We start from the raw sequence: 17,899 nt of genomic DNA on the forward strand, positions 1-17,899 counted from the left end.
AGGTGTCAGCAGGGTTGGTTTCTCCTGGGCCTCTCTCCTTGGCTTGCAGACAGCTGCCTTCTCACCGTGTCCTCATATGATCTGCCCTTGGTGCATATCTGAGTCCTAATATCCCCTTCTTATAAGGGCACTAGCCATACTGGATTAGGGCTCACCTAAATGATCTCACTTTGAGTTAATTACCTCTGTAAAGACCCTATCTCCAAATACAGTCAATTTCTCAGGTACTAGGGGTTAGGACGTCAACATATTAATTTTTAGAGGATACAATTCATCCCATAACAACCTCACTGCCAGCACGATCATCCAAAATAAAACAAGATTCTGTTTTGTCCTATCAAACTAGGAAATGTTTCTGTTTCTTAAGTTGTTATTACTCAGTGGTGGCAAATTTTGGAAAGGTAGTTAGTGTCCATTTTACTCAGCATTTTTTACATGCCGGGCTTAGTGCTAAGTGCTTCCTGGGCCCAGTTTCACTGAATCCTACTGACATCTCCATGATAATAACAGCTGCCTTTATCGTGTGCTTACTGCCCTAAGGGCTACATTGACTCTTGTGGTGGGCTGAATAATGCTCCCCCTTTCAAAGATGTCCATGTCCTAATCCCCAGAACCTGTGAATATGTAACCTTATCTGGCAAAAGGGATTTTTAAAATTTTTTTTAATTTTAATTTTTAATTTTTTTATTATTTTGGCAAAGGGGATTTTGATTGATGAAATTAAGGATCTTAAAATGGGCTAATGTAATCCCAAAGTCCTTGAAAGTGGGAGGCAGGAGGGTCAAAGTCAGAGAGAAAGTGGAATATGCTACTCTTCTGGCTTTGAAGATGAAGGCGCCACAAGCCAGGGAATGTAGGCAGCCTCTAGATGCTGGAAAAAGGCAGGGAAACATATTCTCCCTTAAAGTCTCCAGAAGGAATACAACTCTGCCAATACCTTGATTTTAGACCCATTTTCTGATTTCTGACCTCCAGTAAGAATAAATAAGTGCTGTTTTAAGCCAGTAAGTTTGGGGCAATTTGTTATAGCAGAAACTAATACAACTCCCATAATAACTCTGTGAGGTGTGAACCATTATTCTCCCCATTATATAGAGGTGGAAGCTGAGGGTCAGAACAGTTAAAATGACAAAATCCCCCAGCTGGCAATCTAGGATTACAAAGTCAGATCCCAAAGCCGGCATTCCTGACTATTCTGTTTGCTGTTGCCCTGTTCCAGAAGAACTTGGGGCTAACTCTTCCATGTTGCCTTTCACCGTTAATGATGGGACTTTTCTTTGTTATACTCCCTGCACCCCCAATGCCTGTCCTAATAACCTTCGGGTATTTTGGTTTCTGCCTTCCCTAGCATGGCCAGGTATTTCCGGAACAACTTCATTAACCCACACATTTACTCCAGACGGATTGCTAAACTCATCTTTTGCTGGGATTTCACCGTCACTCATGAAAGCGCTGTAAAGCTGAAACAGAAGAATCTGCGCACTGAGATAAGGGTAAGGCAAGCTAGCTTTACACCCCTTCCCATGGCCAGTCCTCTCTCCTCCTTCAATATATCTGTAACTTTTCTTAAAGTAATAATGAATTTTTTTTTAATTCTCCATGATATTGGCAAAAAAAACCCTAAATCTATTTTAAATGCCCAGGACCGGTGATGGTGTAGGGAAATGGACATTTTCACACAACGTGGTGGCTTTGTTATTGATACAAGCTTGCCAGAGGGCAGTTTAACAATGTCTAACAAAGGTCTAAATGTAAATACTTCTCGACCTCACAGTTCCAGGTTTAAATTTTTATCCAGTGGTTTTCAACTTGGTGCGGTTTTGCCCTGGGGACGCATGGCAATGTCTGGAGGCTTTTTTGGTTGTTGCAACCAGGGAGTGTGTGGTCCTGGCACCTCGTGGGTAGAGGCCAGGGTTGCTGCTCAAGATTCTGCAGTGCACAGGACAGCCCCCCTGTCACAGGATTATCAAACTCTGCATGACGATAGAGCTAAGGTTGACAAACCCCGGTCTATAGAAAAAAATATCAAAAAAAAAAAAAAGAGCAAACAGAATTTATAAACGAAGGGGCTTTGACAAGAGGGTTCCCTGGTGTAGACACACAGCCTTATTCTTCAAGGAGGTTCTATGGCCTCAATGTATTTTCCCAAGATCATGGTCCCAATCTGTTTCTCTGAGAGGGAAGATGTAGTTAATGAAATGATAGGGGTCTTGCCCGTTAGAGATTTTCCCACAGGTCTCCTAATCCAAGTTCATTGTGCACTTTCCCCCTCTTTCCTGTGGATCTGGGGTGGGTTTGTGTCACTAGGGGCAGCAAGACCTGGGGGGGGGAATCTTTGCTGACAGTGGAGGGGGTCTGCGGGTGAACTTGATTTCCTTGTGTTTACAGGAGAACCTGTCAGAAATCCGTCAGGAGAAAGTCAAGTTAACACTCAATCAGCGGTTGATTCGCTTCGCTGCCCACCTGGCAGCCTGGGTTGTCTCTACTGGAGTGGGCATTGCCTGCTGTACAGCCGTTTATTACCTGGCTGAGAACAACTCAGAGGTAACCAGAGAGGCAGGAACTCCAGGGTCCAGAGCACAGAGAAGCAGGTGAAGGGACGGGATGCAGGAGGGGGAGGGGAGGGGAGAGCCCACCACTCAAACTGGGGTCGTGGCCAGCAGCATCGGCACCAGCGGGAAGTTTGCTAAAAAATGCAGAATCCTGGGTCCCTCCCTTGACCCACGGACCCAGAATCTGCATCACAAGAACATCCCCAGGTGACGTGTGTGCACACCTCAGAGTGGGAAGCTGGGCTAGTGGAGAGATGGGAACTTTGGCCACAGACCTGGGATCAGGTTCTGGTTTCCTCCTTTATTATTATATCCCTAATGTCTCTCATAGCCCCTGGCACCGAGTAGACACTCAATAAGTATTGTGAACCGATGGAATTTGGCAAGTGATTTACTCTTCCCAAGCCCTGGATTCCTTACCCGTAAACTGGGACTACCTGCTTTGTAGGTGTGTGGTCAGGACTAGAGAAAAGTTATGTGGAGAGTCTACTTAGTGCCTGGTACCGTGGGTGATTGAAGGAATGTTAGCTTTTTCTTTTTCTTTTTTTTTAATGATATGAACTCTGAGACTAATTAGCTGGGTGGACAAAGTACTGTTTTTCTGTAGATTTCAGTCTTCTGGAAAATGGGGCTAATTTTAGCCCATTTTGCCAACCCCTAGAATTGTGGTGCAGGTTGGTCTGATTGTGTCACTTTCTTTAATGGCTTCCCATTACTCTAAATATAAAATCTATCCTCCATGGCATGATTGATAGATCTTTTGTGATGTGACCCCTGCCCGCATCTCTAGCCTCAACACCCCACAGCCACCCATATCTCACACCAGCAACACTAAATGGTGTGTCCATAGTTCCCTGAACACACCATGTTTTTCCTCATCTCTGGATGGGAAACATTCATCCTGCACTGCCCTCCCCCACTTCCCTTCATCTGGCAAGCTCCTCCTTTTCTTCCTCTAGACCTCAGCACGAGTGACACTTCCTCCAGGAAGTCTTTTCTCAGCATCACCACCCTTACTAGATTGAGTTAGGTGTGCCTGACTCTGCAGTCTTTCCCTGTGCACTGGTCACAGGCAGCATTGAAAATGTTTGTTTATGCATTTGTCTCTTCAAAAGAATAGCGAGGCACCTGGCCCAATACCTGGTACATAGTAGGTGCTCAACCCAATGGATGAAAAACCGAAGGAGCCAGCAAGAAAATGGGTGTGAGATTATATAAACCTAAGGCTTTGTCATTAACCATATTAAGGATTGCATTGAAAGAGACAAAATTGAATCGCAGTCCTCTGGGGTCTGGCACTGCCTACCTAGGGTGGAAGCTGTGACAGGGCAGTTGTAGGTATAAAGGAGACTTCTGAGTTTCTCCTTGACCTGGAAGGTTTTCTTCACACTCACCTGAAGTGAAGGAGGGCAGCTAAGGAGGAGAGGAGGTAGAAGTGGAATCATTCCCATTGTTTGAACATCTGCCTGTGCCAGGCAGGATCAACCCTCTGCACAACTCCAGGGGTCGCATTCACTGGCAGCTACAGTTTCTCGTGAATGGTGCCCCCAGCCGTGTCATTTAGCAGCCCTGCTGGCTAGATGTCCCCTTATTTGGTCTCACTTAATTCTTACAATGTCTCTGTGGGTTACGTGATAATCTCCCTATCATGCAGACTGGGACAGAGGCTCAGAGAAGCTATGCATCTGGTTCGAAACCTTGCAGCTTATAAGCATGGGGAGGGGGGCAGCATTTGACCCTAGGTTACTCTGGCTCCAAAGATACTGCCAGAAGTACATGTGGTGCTTTCAAAACCATCTAGAGGTAGATAGAGGCAGAGTCAGGCCTGGGGGTGGGGAATGGGAAATTGTCAGACATAGATAAATCCACTGGAATCCCTTACCCCAAGGGCGTCTGGCAGAGGGGCAGCCCAGGCTTCCTTCCAGCCAAACACCTGAAGGCAGGGACGCCCCTCTGACCCTCATACAAATGTGCAGCATGTGCTAGTAGAGGCTCCCCTTGCCCCTAAATCAGCACCTGAGGACAGGCGAAGCCTGGTGAAATGAACAAGGGCATGCAGGAGAGGGGAGGAGAAATTCCCTTGTGTGGTAGCTTCAGTGACTCAAGCTTTTGTTCCAAAGGCCAGGAGCACATTCTCATTCTTCCAAACCTCTTGGTAAGGAAAGTAAAGTCACAGAATGGCGGTTGGAGCTCAGGTCCCTGAGTCTGATAGACCTGGGTTCGAATCTGCCACTTCCTAGCTGGGTGACCCTGGGCAAGTATCTTCACCTCTCTGAGCCTCAGGTTGTCCATCAGTTAAGTCTATTAACACCCACCTGCTGGGCTGTAGTGGGAATTAAAGCATCATGTGGGTAATTCTCGGCCCAGGGTAAGTGCTGGATAAATGGTACCTTAATAGCTAACCTCAGAGGATCTACTTCTGCGGTTTTCCCATTGTGACGGCAGGGGTGGGGGGGTCTTCTGAGTCAGGCAGAGAGGGGTCCAGTGTACAGTTGGCATCTTGATTCTCTCCCTCCATCCCCTGTAGTTCGTGGCGAACCACGGGAACCCCGGGGCGGTACTGTTACTGCCTTTCGTTGTGTCCTGCATCAACCTGGTCGTGCCTCGCTTCTACTCCATGTTCAGGCTGGTGGAGCACTATGAGATGCCAAGGCATGAAGTCTCCGTCCTCCTGATCCGGTAAGTGTGGCTATCACTCCCCACACCAGCTTCCATTTTTATGGAGGGAAATGGATGGAAGCTAGAAAAGGTTACACTCAAGTATCAAAGTTCTGTTTTCCAGAAAGAATTTCAAGAGTAAAGTGTGTTTTTATGGTATGGGTTAATAGCCATGAAGTCCAAAGAGCCCTGAGGAAATACAATTATTGAGTACATCTGCCTTTTGCTCAGAGTAATGGCTTATCTTTTCCAATTGCTCCCAGCCTGAGGATTAACATAGTTCTCAGTTATGAGATGTACAGATGGGCAGGTTGTGCACTGCACAAATGTTCTTGACTAAGGCGTTGTGTGGGGACTGATATCATCCAGTGTTCCCATGAGTCAAACTGTGAGGCCGAGTACCCACTGAATCATCCGGGAGGAGCAGGTGCATTTTTGTAATTCAGCCACCCAAATGGAAGTGGAGGGGTTGCTTTTTGGCAGTTCATTGGCTGGGAAGGGGTGTCTTTTTGTGATTCCCACAAAGGCACTGTATGTGCTAGAGGTGACCCCACAGTTTTGATAAACAGAGTATAAAACTACCCAAATTGTGTCCTTATTGCTTCTTCCTGGCTAGTGCCCTGACCAATTCCTGGTTACGGTGGTGTTTATAATGATAAGGCTGTACACGTAGATTGACTTTCTTTGCTGATCAATTCCAGAGCCGTTACCTTACCATGGCCTCTGAGATCTGGCTCCTGGCCAGCTTTCCAACTTCATTTTCTACCTCTCCCCCGCCTTCCTCAGTGCCCCCAGCCTCACTCGCCTTCTGATTGTTCACAAACATGCCAAACTGCATACCCACCTCAGGACCTTTGCACTGGCCATTCCTTGCTCCTGGAATAGCATATCTATGCTTATGTCTATGTTTATAGTTTCTTCATACAGATCTTAAACATTTGTTACCCTTAAATTTGTAACAAGCATATTTTAACACACACATAATACATATATACACATATATGTTTTAGATCAGCAGTTAGCAAACTACGACCTGCAGGCCCAGCCTGCCTCCCATTTTCATAAATAAAATCTTATTGGAGTGCAACCATGTCCACTGGTGACATATTATCTATGGCTGCTTTCCTGCTACAACTGCAGCGATGGGACACAGACTGTATGGCCTGCAAGGCCAAAATTATTTACTGTCTGGCCTTTCACAGAAAAAATTGGCTGACTTCTAAGATTAATGTTTAGAGTTAATCTATATATGTATTATTCGCCTGAGGAAAAAAATCTGAGAAAGCCTTCACTTCTACCCACCCTACACGTCTGGGTGCCTCCTTTCAATGGTTAGAAACAATAGGGATTTTTTTTTTGTTGTGGTTAAAAAAACCATTTTAACCATTTTAAATGTACAATTCAGGGGCATAAAGCAATTTTTTTGGACATACACATTAAGTTTGACTGGCTTCTTTGCTCACCAGTGTTTGTTAAATGTATCCTACGTACAACTTCCTCGTTTTATAGCAGACGATAAGACATCATTTTAGAGTAGATCTCAGGATGGTCAGCCTTCTAAGTAATCCCACATGTCTTTTATTTTGCCTTTCTACTTGAATGCGGGTTTGAGTGGGCCAAAGACTCTGTATTCTAACTACCTCTTCTGAGGTCTGCAGGTGTTGCTTTGAGGTTTTCTGACATCTAGCAAAGTCAAATAATCACCCAGCTGCCCTTTCCAGACACTTCGTATCTGCTGTCTCTAAGCTCCGGGCATCCTCAGAACTACCACAAGCTCTGAGGAAGTCCTCTGCCAAATTTGTTTTAAACTGGGGTTTTCTCCAACCCCTTTTTATATTTTAATCTTTCTTTAATCTTTTCATATTTTTATTTCTGCTTTTTATTTTCCATAAATCCCTCTGTATTTCTGGTCTGTCCTTGGTGACTTTTTTTGTTTTCCTCTGCTTTATGGGTCTTTTAGCTTTTAACTTTTCTATCATTTCAATAGAATTTGCATAGAGAGGTGGTAGGCGTGTATGCTCAGTGTGTCATTTTGATCTAATCCCTTTATCTAATTTGCATTTTTCTGATCCCAAGAGAGATTCATTACCTTTTAATATATATTAGCCCTATGTATTGCTTCATAAAATATTTAAAATCTTCTCTACACGCAGAGAAAATGAGAAAGCTCAGAAATAGACAATCATTCTGACCTATGATAAGCTTCTCTTGGCTTAAAAGAGTGTGTTTTCTAGTTTAACCTGGAGTTATACTGCAGTAAATGTATATGTTCTGACACCAATTCTGATGTGTGGGGTTTTCCCACATCACTAAACCATTCTCCACTATCACTTGGTGTCCTATAGTTTAATTCAACTCTGGCACTATCTACCTGGAGATAGCGTCAGATCCCACAAGGTAAGGGCTCAGTCCCACAAGACTGCCCCCACCCCTACTTCAGATGCCAGTCGCAGATCCATGTTGTCACCTGGGCTTCTGACCGACTAGCTAGAGATCGGAGGTTCCAATGAACTTCTCCTCGGGTTTGATTAGTTTGCTAGAGCGGCCCACATAATTCAGAGAAACACTTTACTTACTAGATTACTGCTTTATTATGAAAGGATATAACTCAGGGACAGCCAGGTAGAAGAGATATGTAGGGCAGGGTATGGGGAAGGGGTGCAGAGATTCCTTGCCCTCTCAGAGATTTCCACTCTCTCCAAATATTGTCCTGTCACCCATCAGGAAGCTCTCTGAACCCCCTCCTTTTGGGTTTTTACGGAGGCTTCATTACATAGACATGATTGATTAAATGATTGGCCACTGGTGGTTGAACTCAACTCCAGCCCCTCTCCCCTCCCTGGAGTCTGAGATAGGCAAGCTGAGTTCAGACCCTCTAATCACAGGATTGGTTGTCATGGCAACCAGCCCCTAACCTTAATAGACCTCGGGGCTTCCCAACAGTCACTTCATTAATATAACAAAAGGCACCTTGATAGCTCTCCTCATTTAGGAAATTCCAACGGCTTTAGGAGCTCAGTGCCAGAAAAGGGAAAGAAGACCAAATACATATTTCTTACTATAAATCACAGTATCACTGTATACTAAGGTGTTAATCTAGTAGCTATTGAGGGTCTACTATAGGCTAAGCACTGGGTAAGAGGTTTGGGATCTGGAGTTGAAAAAGACGGATCCTGTCCCTTTCTTCACAATGTTGTCTAGTGCAATGGTTCTCAACTTTTAGCGTGCACCAGAATTACCTGGAGGGATTGCTGGGCCCCAACCCCAGAGTTTCTGATTCAGCAGATCCGGGTTGGGGCCAGAAAATGTGCCTTTCTAACAAGTTTACAGATGCTACTGCTGGTCTGGGGACCACACTTTGAGAATCACTGGTCTAGTTGTGCATGATTCTTGGCACACCAATGCTGAAGACTTCTAAAAACCAGAAGGTATTGATTTAGGCAAAGTGACTGGGTTTAAGACCTCAGGCTGTTAAATCAGATGGTCCTCGGTTTGAACCTTTGCCATGAGCCTAAACAAATAGTGTGATCTCATACAAGTTATTTCATCTCTCTACGTTTCTGTTTCCTCATCGGTAAGATAGGCATAATATACTATCTACCCTATGATAGAGTTGTAAAGATTAAGAGGGATGATTTGATAAAGTGCTTAGCATGTTTACTGTCCACCTGATGAATAGTATGTATATGTACTACTATTACAGTGAGAAATGAAATCAGGTAGTTTGGAGATACCCAAAAGAAGGTGTATCAGTCGGAATAAATGAGGTTAAACTGTGGTAACAAACATCCCCCACCTCAAACTCTCAGTGGTCTAGAATACAAATGTTTATTTCTTGTCCATGCTACATGCCCATTGTGGATTGGCAGGGGATTTCTGCTCATGTTAGTCACTCAGGGATCCAGGCTGAGATTGCAGCAACCATCTCAAATACTTCTGATTGTCATTCCAGAGGGAAGACAGTAAGTCTTGAAGAGTCTCACTGGCATTTAAATGCTCTAGTCTAGAAGTGACACAAAATGACATACATCGTTTCTGCTCACAACTCATTTGCCAGATCTAGCGATATAGACCCACTCAACCACAGGGGGGCAGGAATTTCCATCCTACCATATGCCCCAAAGGAAATATTGGCAAACAGCACTAATGACTGCCGTGGAGGGTAATGGTAGTTGTTTTTGTTGCTGTTTTTTAGAAACATCTTTGTGAAATTACCAATCATTGGAATTCTTTGTCACTATTGGCTCAACACTGTGGCCCTGTCTGGTGATGAGGTGAGATTTCCATGCTGTTTTGCCTTAAGTTTGCCTTTGACCACCAGGGAGGAAGTGAGTTTCTCAAGAGCTTCTGCTTATGATATTAGAGCAGATATCATGTTATTTTTCCATCCATCTGTCCATCTACTTATCCATCTATTCATCTAATCATCCATCCATTCTTCCATCCATCCTTGGGCTGTATACCTGAAACTTTCCTCATTCAGCCAAATCTAAAAGCTCCCAATCCATCAGCTCATAGCACTGACTTCCTACAGAGGTAACTAACCACCATTTTCATAAGCTGATTAATTCAACCTTCCCGTTTGTGCTAGTCTGCTAAACCTCTAGGCCACTTTCTTAAACAAGAAGATATTAATTGGTTTTTCATAAGGTTAATAAGCAAAAGGAGTGGAGGCATTATTAGCCATTGACACCTCCTGCTCTCCTTGGCTGAGAAACGAGATCCAGAGGGCATAGGACAAAGAAGAAAAGTGTTAAAGGGGAGAGCTAGTGAGAAGGGAAAGTTTGGGTACCTGAGGAGGGCAAGCCTTAATGGGGGAAGAAGGAGCACAGGAAGAGAATAAACATTCTTGAAAACAAATTCACCCTAAAGGTGCATTTCTGTTGAGAGTGGGTCTGCTTTTCTGGGCACGCAAAGACTCAGTCAAACTAAGCCACCAGCCACATTCTTATGAGCACAGGGGGCCAGGAACAGATGGGAACTAAGTGGAGACCGCAGCCTCCTCCCACATCCCAAATCTTGTTTGCCTTCCAGTGTTGGGAAACCCTCATTGGCCAAGAAATCTACCGGCTCCTTCTGATGGATTTTGTGTTCTCTTTAGCTGATTCCTTCCTGGGGGAGTTCCTGAGGAGGTAAATATTTGTCTGTCTCGAGTAATTATACCTGACGTTGTAACCAGAGCCATAGTCCTGGCTGAGCAGTAAGTGTGGGTCCCTTCTGTACTCTAAGTGTACGTTGTTCTAAGTCTGCGTACGTTGTTCTAAGTCTGCCTATTGTCCTTTGAAATATTGTTTCCTTCTGAATTAACTGAAATTTCATCTTGACCTGACAGTCCTGTTGTCAAGGTTCATTTAGTTCAATTGGCCCTATGCAATCTCCTGAGAAAGTTCTAGAAATTAAACACAGAAACAGAGAGTCATTTGAAATCTTATCCACAATAGACCATTTTAATATTCTAGTCTATGTATATTCCTCCAGATTTGTCTATGCACTGCTTTGTGTGTGTGTATACTATATAATTTTCAAAGACAAAAATGGGGTCACACTGCAAAATCGCTATGGAGTTTGCTCTTACTAATTCTGTCAGTACGCCTTGTCATCCTTCCATGCCTGTACTTATATATTTATCTCATTGCTTTCATTGAATTTAATTAATGCACTAATTTTTATTTTACACTCCAGGTGTGCAGGATTAGGGCAATGTCATCATTGGCCCATGTGTGGTCCTCTTTTATTTATTCATTTATTTTATAATAATATTATGAGCATCTCATTCCTAATAGACATTTACTTATTTTTGCAAGTTGCCCTAGTGATAAGATGGCATGGCACAATACTGATTCCTTCCTCAGTGGGTAGGTTGAAAGCCAAATTTCCTCACTCAGTTTGCCCAAACTCACTTTTAGTTCAGCCTCTGTCCAGGGTCTGGACATAAAGGTGAGAAGTTTTTTGTTGTTGTTGTTGTTGTTTTGTTTATTTTTTACAACAGTTTTTTACTGGCAGTTCCTCCGTAAGAAAAAAATCAAAGTGGTCTCAAGTTTCTTCAGAATAAATGGGGACGTAGGGTTCCTCCTTGTGGATTTAGAAAACAGGGAAACACCATTAACTCAATAGCAGTAACTGAAAGCTGAAAAATTTTCAGTTTATTTGGGTTGAGAATGCCGAGTTTGGTCCCTGAAAAAAAAGGTTTAACAAGCAAAAGGTGGTATAAACAAGATAATAGTTGGGATAATTTAAATAATTATCTCATTTAAATAATACCTATTTTAAATTCATAATTAATTATCTGTTTAAATAGTAGTTGGGATAATTTACATAATGTTCTCTAGAATTTTTCGGAACCACTTGAGCAGTACCTCCATTCGAATGCATTGTGTTAATTCCATTTTCCCTCAATTATTTCTTCAAAACCATGCTCATACTTGGGATTTTCAGAAATTTGCAAGGGAACTTATGACTTTATTCCAAACTGGTGAGGATTTGTCCTCCTGTGTCGATTGTGAGGAATCTTTTGAAGGAGGGAGTTGATGGTTTGGGTACTAAACTCATTACATTTTCACAGAATCATTGGGATGTGGCTTATCCCAAGTCTTGGCTTACAGGAGTTTGACATTGCCAGGAATGTCCTAGAACTGATCTACTCACAAACTCTGGTGTGGTAAGTTTTGACAATCTTTGGCTTGCCCAGTGGCTCCCGCCTGACTGTGGACTTGGAGTTTTGGTGGCAACGCCCAGAATCTGTTGTTTTTCAAAGCTGCACAGGTGATACCAAATCCAGCCAGTCTGAGAACCATGAATTCATGTCCCAGACTGTTCTTTTCCTTTATGAGGACTTCAGCCAAGAATCAACATAGAGCAGGGATTCCTAACCTGGAGGGCCCCGTGCCGTATCCAGCCTGCAAGTGTGTTTTGCTTGTCCGATGCAGTGCTTTCTCTAAAAAATTTGAATTAACCAGCAGTATTTAAGAATCAGGAGATTTCACATAAAATTTAACATTTCTGGCTTCTCGTCAAAAAAGGAAAGATCTAGATCATCTCCCATTATGGTAACAATTGTCTGGGCCTTGAACTGGGGTGAGTGGTTCCAGTTTGCTGCAGACCCCACCTTGAACTATTGTCTCCCCAGTATTGATTTGCCATTTCTTGTTGCCCTTATGCTGTCAGTTTTCTTATGGTAGAAAACTTTACTTTGTATTGATATCTCAACAGAACTGGGAAAATAAAGGCAGAGAAGGTTGCCTTACATTTTGATCTGCTTCACTCCCTGGTGGTGGGGCTCTGGTGGGACTTCTGTAGCCTTTGGGGTTTGCCACCTCAATTTTGGCAATAGTGCATGCGTACACGTGCATGTGTGTGTGTGCATGTGTGTGTGAGCATGCATGTGTGTTTTGAGGATAGCCAGCTAGTTGCATCAAATTTTTGACAAGCTCACCTAGAAACTCAAACCAATAGCCAGTGACTATTTTTATTTATTTATTTTAACATGATGTAGCTAATGCCAGAATTCTGCATGGCATATTACATTGCCAGGTTCCATCTTTTGGGGGGTTGTTAATCTGAAAGTAGGGGATTTGGAGTTGGATAAACTTGGATTCTGGGGCTGGCTCTTCTACTCTCTGAGGTCACTGAGCTTCTCTGAGCTTCAGTCTCCTCAACTGTCAAATGCACATAATAATAGCTGCCTTTGAATTGTGTTGAGGATTAAATCAGATGATACAAGAAAACTGCTTTGCAATCTCCAATGTGCCATACAACTGTAAAGTGCTTTATTTTCCAACTCTTTAAAGTTGCCGCGGGTGATTTGGCTATCTGCAAATAACTCACTAACGTCAGTGAATTTATTTTTGGAGGTGGTGAGGACTTTTTCTTTGTGTAGTTTAGGTGATGCATTTGCACACTGCCAGGTCACCCACTGGCAACTGGGCAGTTTACAAAGGCCTTTTACTCACATCATCTCAATGAACAGGATGCCGTTGGGCAAATAACTTAAACTCTCTCTAAACCTTAGTTTTCTAATCTGTAAATGGGGGCGATGCTCGTACCTACTTCATGGGGTTGTGGTAAGGATTAAATGAGAAAATGTACGCATTAAGTGCTTAGCGAGTAACTGATTCAGAAACGTTTATAAGTAGGGATATTATATGGCTGTTGTTATCCTTAAGGGCTCTGTTTTAAAAATTGTAGTAAAAAACACATAACATAAAATTTACCATCTTAACCATTGGTAAGTGTACAGTTCAGTAGTGTTGAGTACATTCACATTGTTGTGTAACCAATCTCCAGAACTTTTTCACCTTGCAAAATTGAAACTCTGTACCCATTAAACAACAACTCCCCATTCCCTCTCCCCTCCAGCCCCTGGCAACCAGCATTCTACTTTCTGTTTCTTTGAGTTTGACTAGTCTAATACTTCATATAAGTGGACTCACATAGAATTTATCTTTTTGTGACTCATTTATGTCACTTAGCATAATGTCCTCCAGATTCATCCATACAGCATGTGTTAGTTAGAATTTCCTTCCTTTTTAAGGTTGAATAATATTCCATTACGTGTATGTACCACATTTTGTTAATCCATTCATCTGCCAGTGGACACCAGGGTTACTTATGCTTTTTAGCTATTGTGAATAATTCTACTATGAATATGGGTGTACAAATATATCTTTGAGACCGTGTTTTCAGTTCTTTTTGATATATACACAGCAGTGGAATCGCTGGATCGTATGGTACTTATGAGCACTCAACTTTTTTGTTGTTTAATAAATAATGTGGGTAAGTCATCTGATTCAGTATCCAGGTTTTTGAATCCTAGAGCCTGAGCCCTCATACTATTGACCATTTGACAGAGATTCCCAAGGGAAGTGTTAGCTTCGAGGCGGGGAAGCTTACAATGAGATGCTCATTATTACTTCTGGGCCTTTAAGGTTTTTGTTAATAAATCATAAATAAGCACAATCGGAAACACACATATCTTTTCCTTTCTCCGTGGCAATTATAGATTTAATCTCTGTGGGTTTTAGGAGAATATTGCCTTTGATGATGAGCTTTAAAAGAAGATAATAGAATGACAGAGATTGAGTGTACGTTAGAGATGATGGTAGAAAATGAGGTGAGGAAAATGTTTCCCAAACTTTAGTCTTTTGTACACCAGCCTGCCTATTTTTTGGGTATATCTATCTATCACCTGTACTGCTTTTGACTTAATATTATCTTTTAACTTGTTTGCCTTTTTAAAATTTAAATATATTTTTAATGAGTCTTTATCATCATCAATGGAAAATCATATCATTTGACAGAAATTGCAAGTAATTTGAAAAATAAAATCAATCCCATCACAAAAAGTCATTAAATTCTAGCTAGATGCTGCTGTCTGTCAAGGCTCTCAGTCTAAAGACTGCTTCTTTGCGTTAGGACTTAAAGACATTCTAGCACCAAACTGAGATTTTTTTTTTTCTTTGGCCTCAGAAGCACTGGGGAGAGCTGAGTAACTCGATGCAGTTGATGCAGTTTAATGCCTGTCATTTGTAACTCGATGCAGTTTAATGCCTGTCCCTGCAGGACCTCAGGCCTTCTTGAATGCCAAAGGCGGAGGAGGAGTTCACATCCCACATTTGGGACACCTGGGTTAGGGCTGGCTGAAGGCCATCTGGTGGTTTAATTAATGGCTGTGTGGGTAGCGTTCTCTGCAAAATCTCTTTTCCAGAGCTGTGGATACTGGGTATGGTGGGATTTGCCTGGTTTGCTGTGTTGGAATCAGTCTCCCTCTGTATGAGTTTTCTAGGGTGGCTATAACAAAGTGTCACAGACCGGGTGGCTTAAACCACACAAATTTATTTTCTCACAATTCTGGAGGCTCGAAATCCAACATCAAGGTGTTGGCAGGGTTGGTTTCTCCTGAGACCTCTGTCCTTGGCCTGTAGATGGTGCCTTCTCCCTGTGCCCTCACGTGGTCTTCTTCCCTCTGTCTGAGTCTGTTAGAGCCCACATGAGGTTAGTGGCCTCATTTTACCTTAATTATCTCTTTAAAGGCCTCACCTCCAAATACAGTAGCATTCTGAGGTACTGGGGGTTAGGACTTCAACATATGAGTTTTGGAGGGACAGAATTCAGCCCATAACACCCTCTTTCCCTGCCCTCCACACGGATTCCCTGTGTCTCCCCTGATCTCTGACACTCATCCCCTTTCTCTCATAGGATTGGAATCTTCTTCTGCCCTCTGCTGCCCTTAATCCAAATGATTACTCTCTTCATCATGTTTTACGTCAAAAATGTGAGTCAGTCTGAAGGTGGAACCAATCGGCTTTGCTCAGTCCCATGTGACCCAGTGGTGGCTGGAAGTGGGTGGGTGGGGGGGCTGGGAAAGGTGTCAGGGAGCTGGTGTCTGGCTGGGGTCCCTCTGGCCTGCTTCTCCGGCTACAGAAGGGAGGTGACTGCTTCTCTTTCTTCAGATCAGCCTGATGATGAATTTCCAGCCTCTGAGCAAAGCCTGGCGGGCCTCACAGATGATGACTTTCTTCATCTTTTTGCTCTTTTTCCCGTCCTTCACTGGGGCCCTGTGCACCCTGGCCATCACCATCTGGAGGTAGGAGATGGCAGCCTTGCGGGTGGGTGCGTGTTTTAAAATGTAGGTTTTATCATTCTTCAGGTATGGTGAGGCCAACAGATCAGGAGACGACTGCCACTGAAAAAATAATTTGCTATACTCACAGACCCCACAGGGAGGGGGCACATCACACCATGGGGGGCCACATGGGGAGGCACCAGGGTCCGTCAGAGGCAGAGGGAGAGAGCAGTCAACGTGGTCAAAAGTCTTTATTGTGGTTTCGGTGGGGAGGAAAGGGAAAGGCAGGGTTAGCAGGCTTCGAAGGGGTGAGTTTGAATAATCTCAGCAGGCTCTGGGGTATAGGGACCCTCTGGAGTTGGCTGGTATGTGGCCCTGGGGTGATGGGGGCAGAGGACCAGGGCCCAGAGTGTGAGCGCTTGAGAGGGGAGATGGAGGTGGGATGGGGGCTCAGTTTTGCATATGAAAGGCATGCTTTGTAGGCTAGCCCTGGGAAAGGCAGTCTCTCCAGGATCAGTAAGGCCCTAGATGTCACAGGTCAGAATAAAAAGACATGCTTAATTCAGTGTTTAACCCAAGTTGCCTTGGTAACCAACAGATGCTACAACCAAGGGAGGCAATATATCCAAGTTGGGTCACCACCCGCCAGGTGCCCAGTCTTGACGGCACAGCTTCCTTACTTCCTCCAAGTTCTGCAGCTTCCCAGCTGGGGAGAAGGCAGCTCTCCACATGCAGAACAGAACTTCCTCTAATGAACTGAAAGGCCCTGTCTGGTCAGGCTCCCTCTTACCTCTCCAACCTCACCCACCATGGCGCCATCCTACTCCAGCCTCAAGGCTCTCAGTCTGCTGCTGGGACCCTGAGAGCCTCTCCTCACATGGGATGGGGTTACCTTTTTGAAGTGCTCTCCCCAGTCCCTTTGCTTGGCAGCCTTCCTTCCACCCTCATCTCAAAAGTCCTCTTGAAGACCTGACTTTCACCACCAACCTCGTTTTCTGTCAGCACCCCTCTCCTCTCTCTCTCTCAGGGTGGTTTCCTTTGTTCGTTCCCTAGTTCATGTCAGAAATGCCTTTGAATCTTTGTTTAATTGCATACTCATTGCTTGACCATCTTTCCCACCAGAACCTGGGAGGGCAGGTATCATGTCTGTCTTGTTTACTGTGGACTCTTCAGGGCTTAGTGTCTAGCACAGAGCCTGGTACTGATCTCGAGGAGACAGCAGTGAGCGTTGGCTTGAAGCAGGATCTTAGTTCCCTGCCCAGGACTTGAACCTGGGTAGCCTGGCTGAAAACCAGGAATCCTAGCTGCTAGACCAGCGAGGGCTAGAGGCTAGAAGTAAAGTTCCCCTGGCTCTTGCCCCGTTTGAAAGCAAGAATATTTCAAGGAGGCAAAAACTGTAAAAACAGGTACAAAGTTTATTATTAGAGACACAGCACAGCAAGTGGGCGAGCACACAGGGAAACGGTTTTTTAAATTTAAGACAAAAGCAAGGCAGAGATACACATGTGGAGAGAAAAGGGTGTGGGTGTCCTCCCTAATGAGGAGGAGCGTGGTCAAGAGTGGTTAAATCATTGACATAGGGCAGTTCTTCCAGGCCTTTGTTTACCTTTGGCCAATTACCTGGTTTCTTTTTCCACACCTGACCTGCCCTAGGGCCCTCCCCAACATGCGTGCACAACTTTTAGCCAAGATGGATTCCAGTGCAGAGGACTGTGGGAGGCTTGGCATCACCTATTATGGGGTGGTGCCCCCTCCTTTTTAACCCCAAGGAGCCTTTCTGCACATATGTAGTCAGGGAGGTCTCCTTGACCTCAAGAATGAGAAATACGTGTTCTCTTTATCTTTTATCTGGGCAGGACTCAGCCCCTCTCTGTCCCTGCCATTACTGTTAAAGTGTCCACTGGAGACAAAGTCCAGCTATTTACCCTGCTCCTGTTGTTCTCTCTATCTGGAAGTATAGAAAGGAAACTGGCTGTAAATGTCTAACCTGGAGCCCATCTATCTCCTGCCTCAGTACAAGGGCAGTAAACCTTTGTAGAATGAATGAGCAACCGAACACACAGCAAGGGAGTTGATTTTTAGGATGCTCGTGGAACTGGAGCCATGAGGATCTCAGCGGCTTCAGGGC

At 44.0% G+C, this 17,899-nt stretch overlaps 1 protein-coding gene across 1 annotated transcript in view; it reads left to right on the plus strand.

The window, feature by feature from the left end:
* TMC5 (transmembrane channel like 5) overlaps positions 1-17,899 on the plus strand; it is a 41,825-nt gene that overhangs the window by 17,008 nt on the left and 6,918 nt on the right. The window contains exons 8-15 of the mRNA XM_068565562.1: positions 1,349-1,493; positions 2,389-2,544; positions 5,080-5,231; positions 9,406-9,484; positions 10,245-10,342; positions 11,773-11,868; positions 15,405-15,480; positions 15,659-15,792. Coding sequence (XP_068421663.1) covers positions 1,349-1,493; positions 2,389-2,544; positions 5,080-5,231; positions 9,406-9,484; positions 10,245-10,342; positions 11,773-11,868; positions 15,405-15,480; positions 15,659-15,792 — 936 coding nt within the window. The remainder of the gene's footprint in view (positions 1-1,348; positions 1,494-2,388; positions 2,545-5,079; positions 5,232-9,405; positions 9,485-10,244; positions 10,343-11,772; positions 11,869-15,404; positions 15,481-15,658; positions 15,793-17,899) is intronic.

This window comes from Eschrichtius robustus, chromosome 16 (assembly GCF_028021215.1).
Source record: "Eschrichtius robustus isolate mEscRob2 chromosome 16, mEscRob2.pri, whole genome shotgun sequence".
In the NCBI taxonomy this organism is placed as follows: domain Eukaryota; kingdom Metazoa; phylum Chordata; class Mammalia; order Artiodactyla; family Eschrichtiidae; genus Eschrichtius; species Eschrichtius robustus.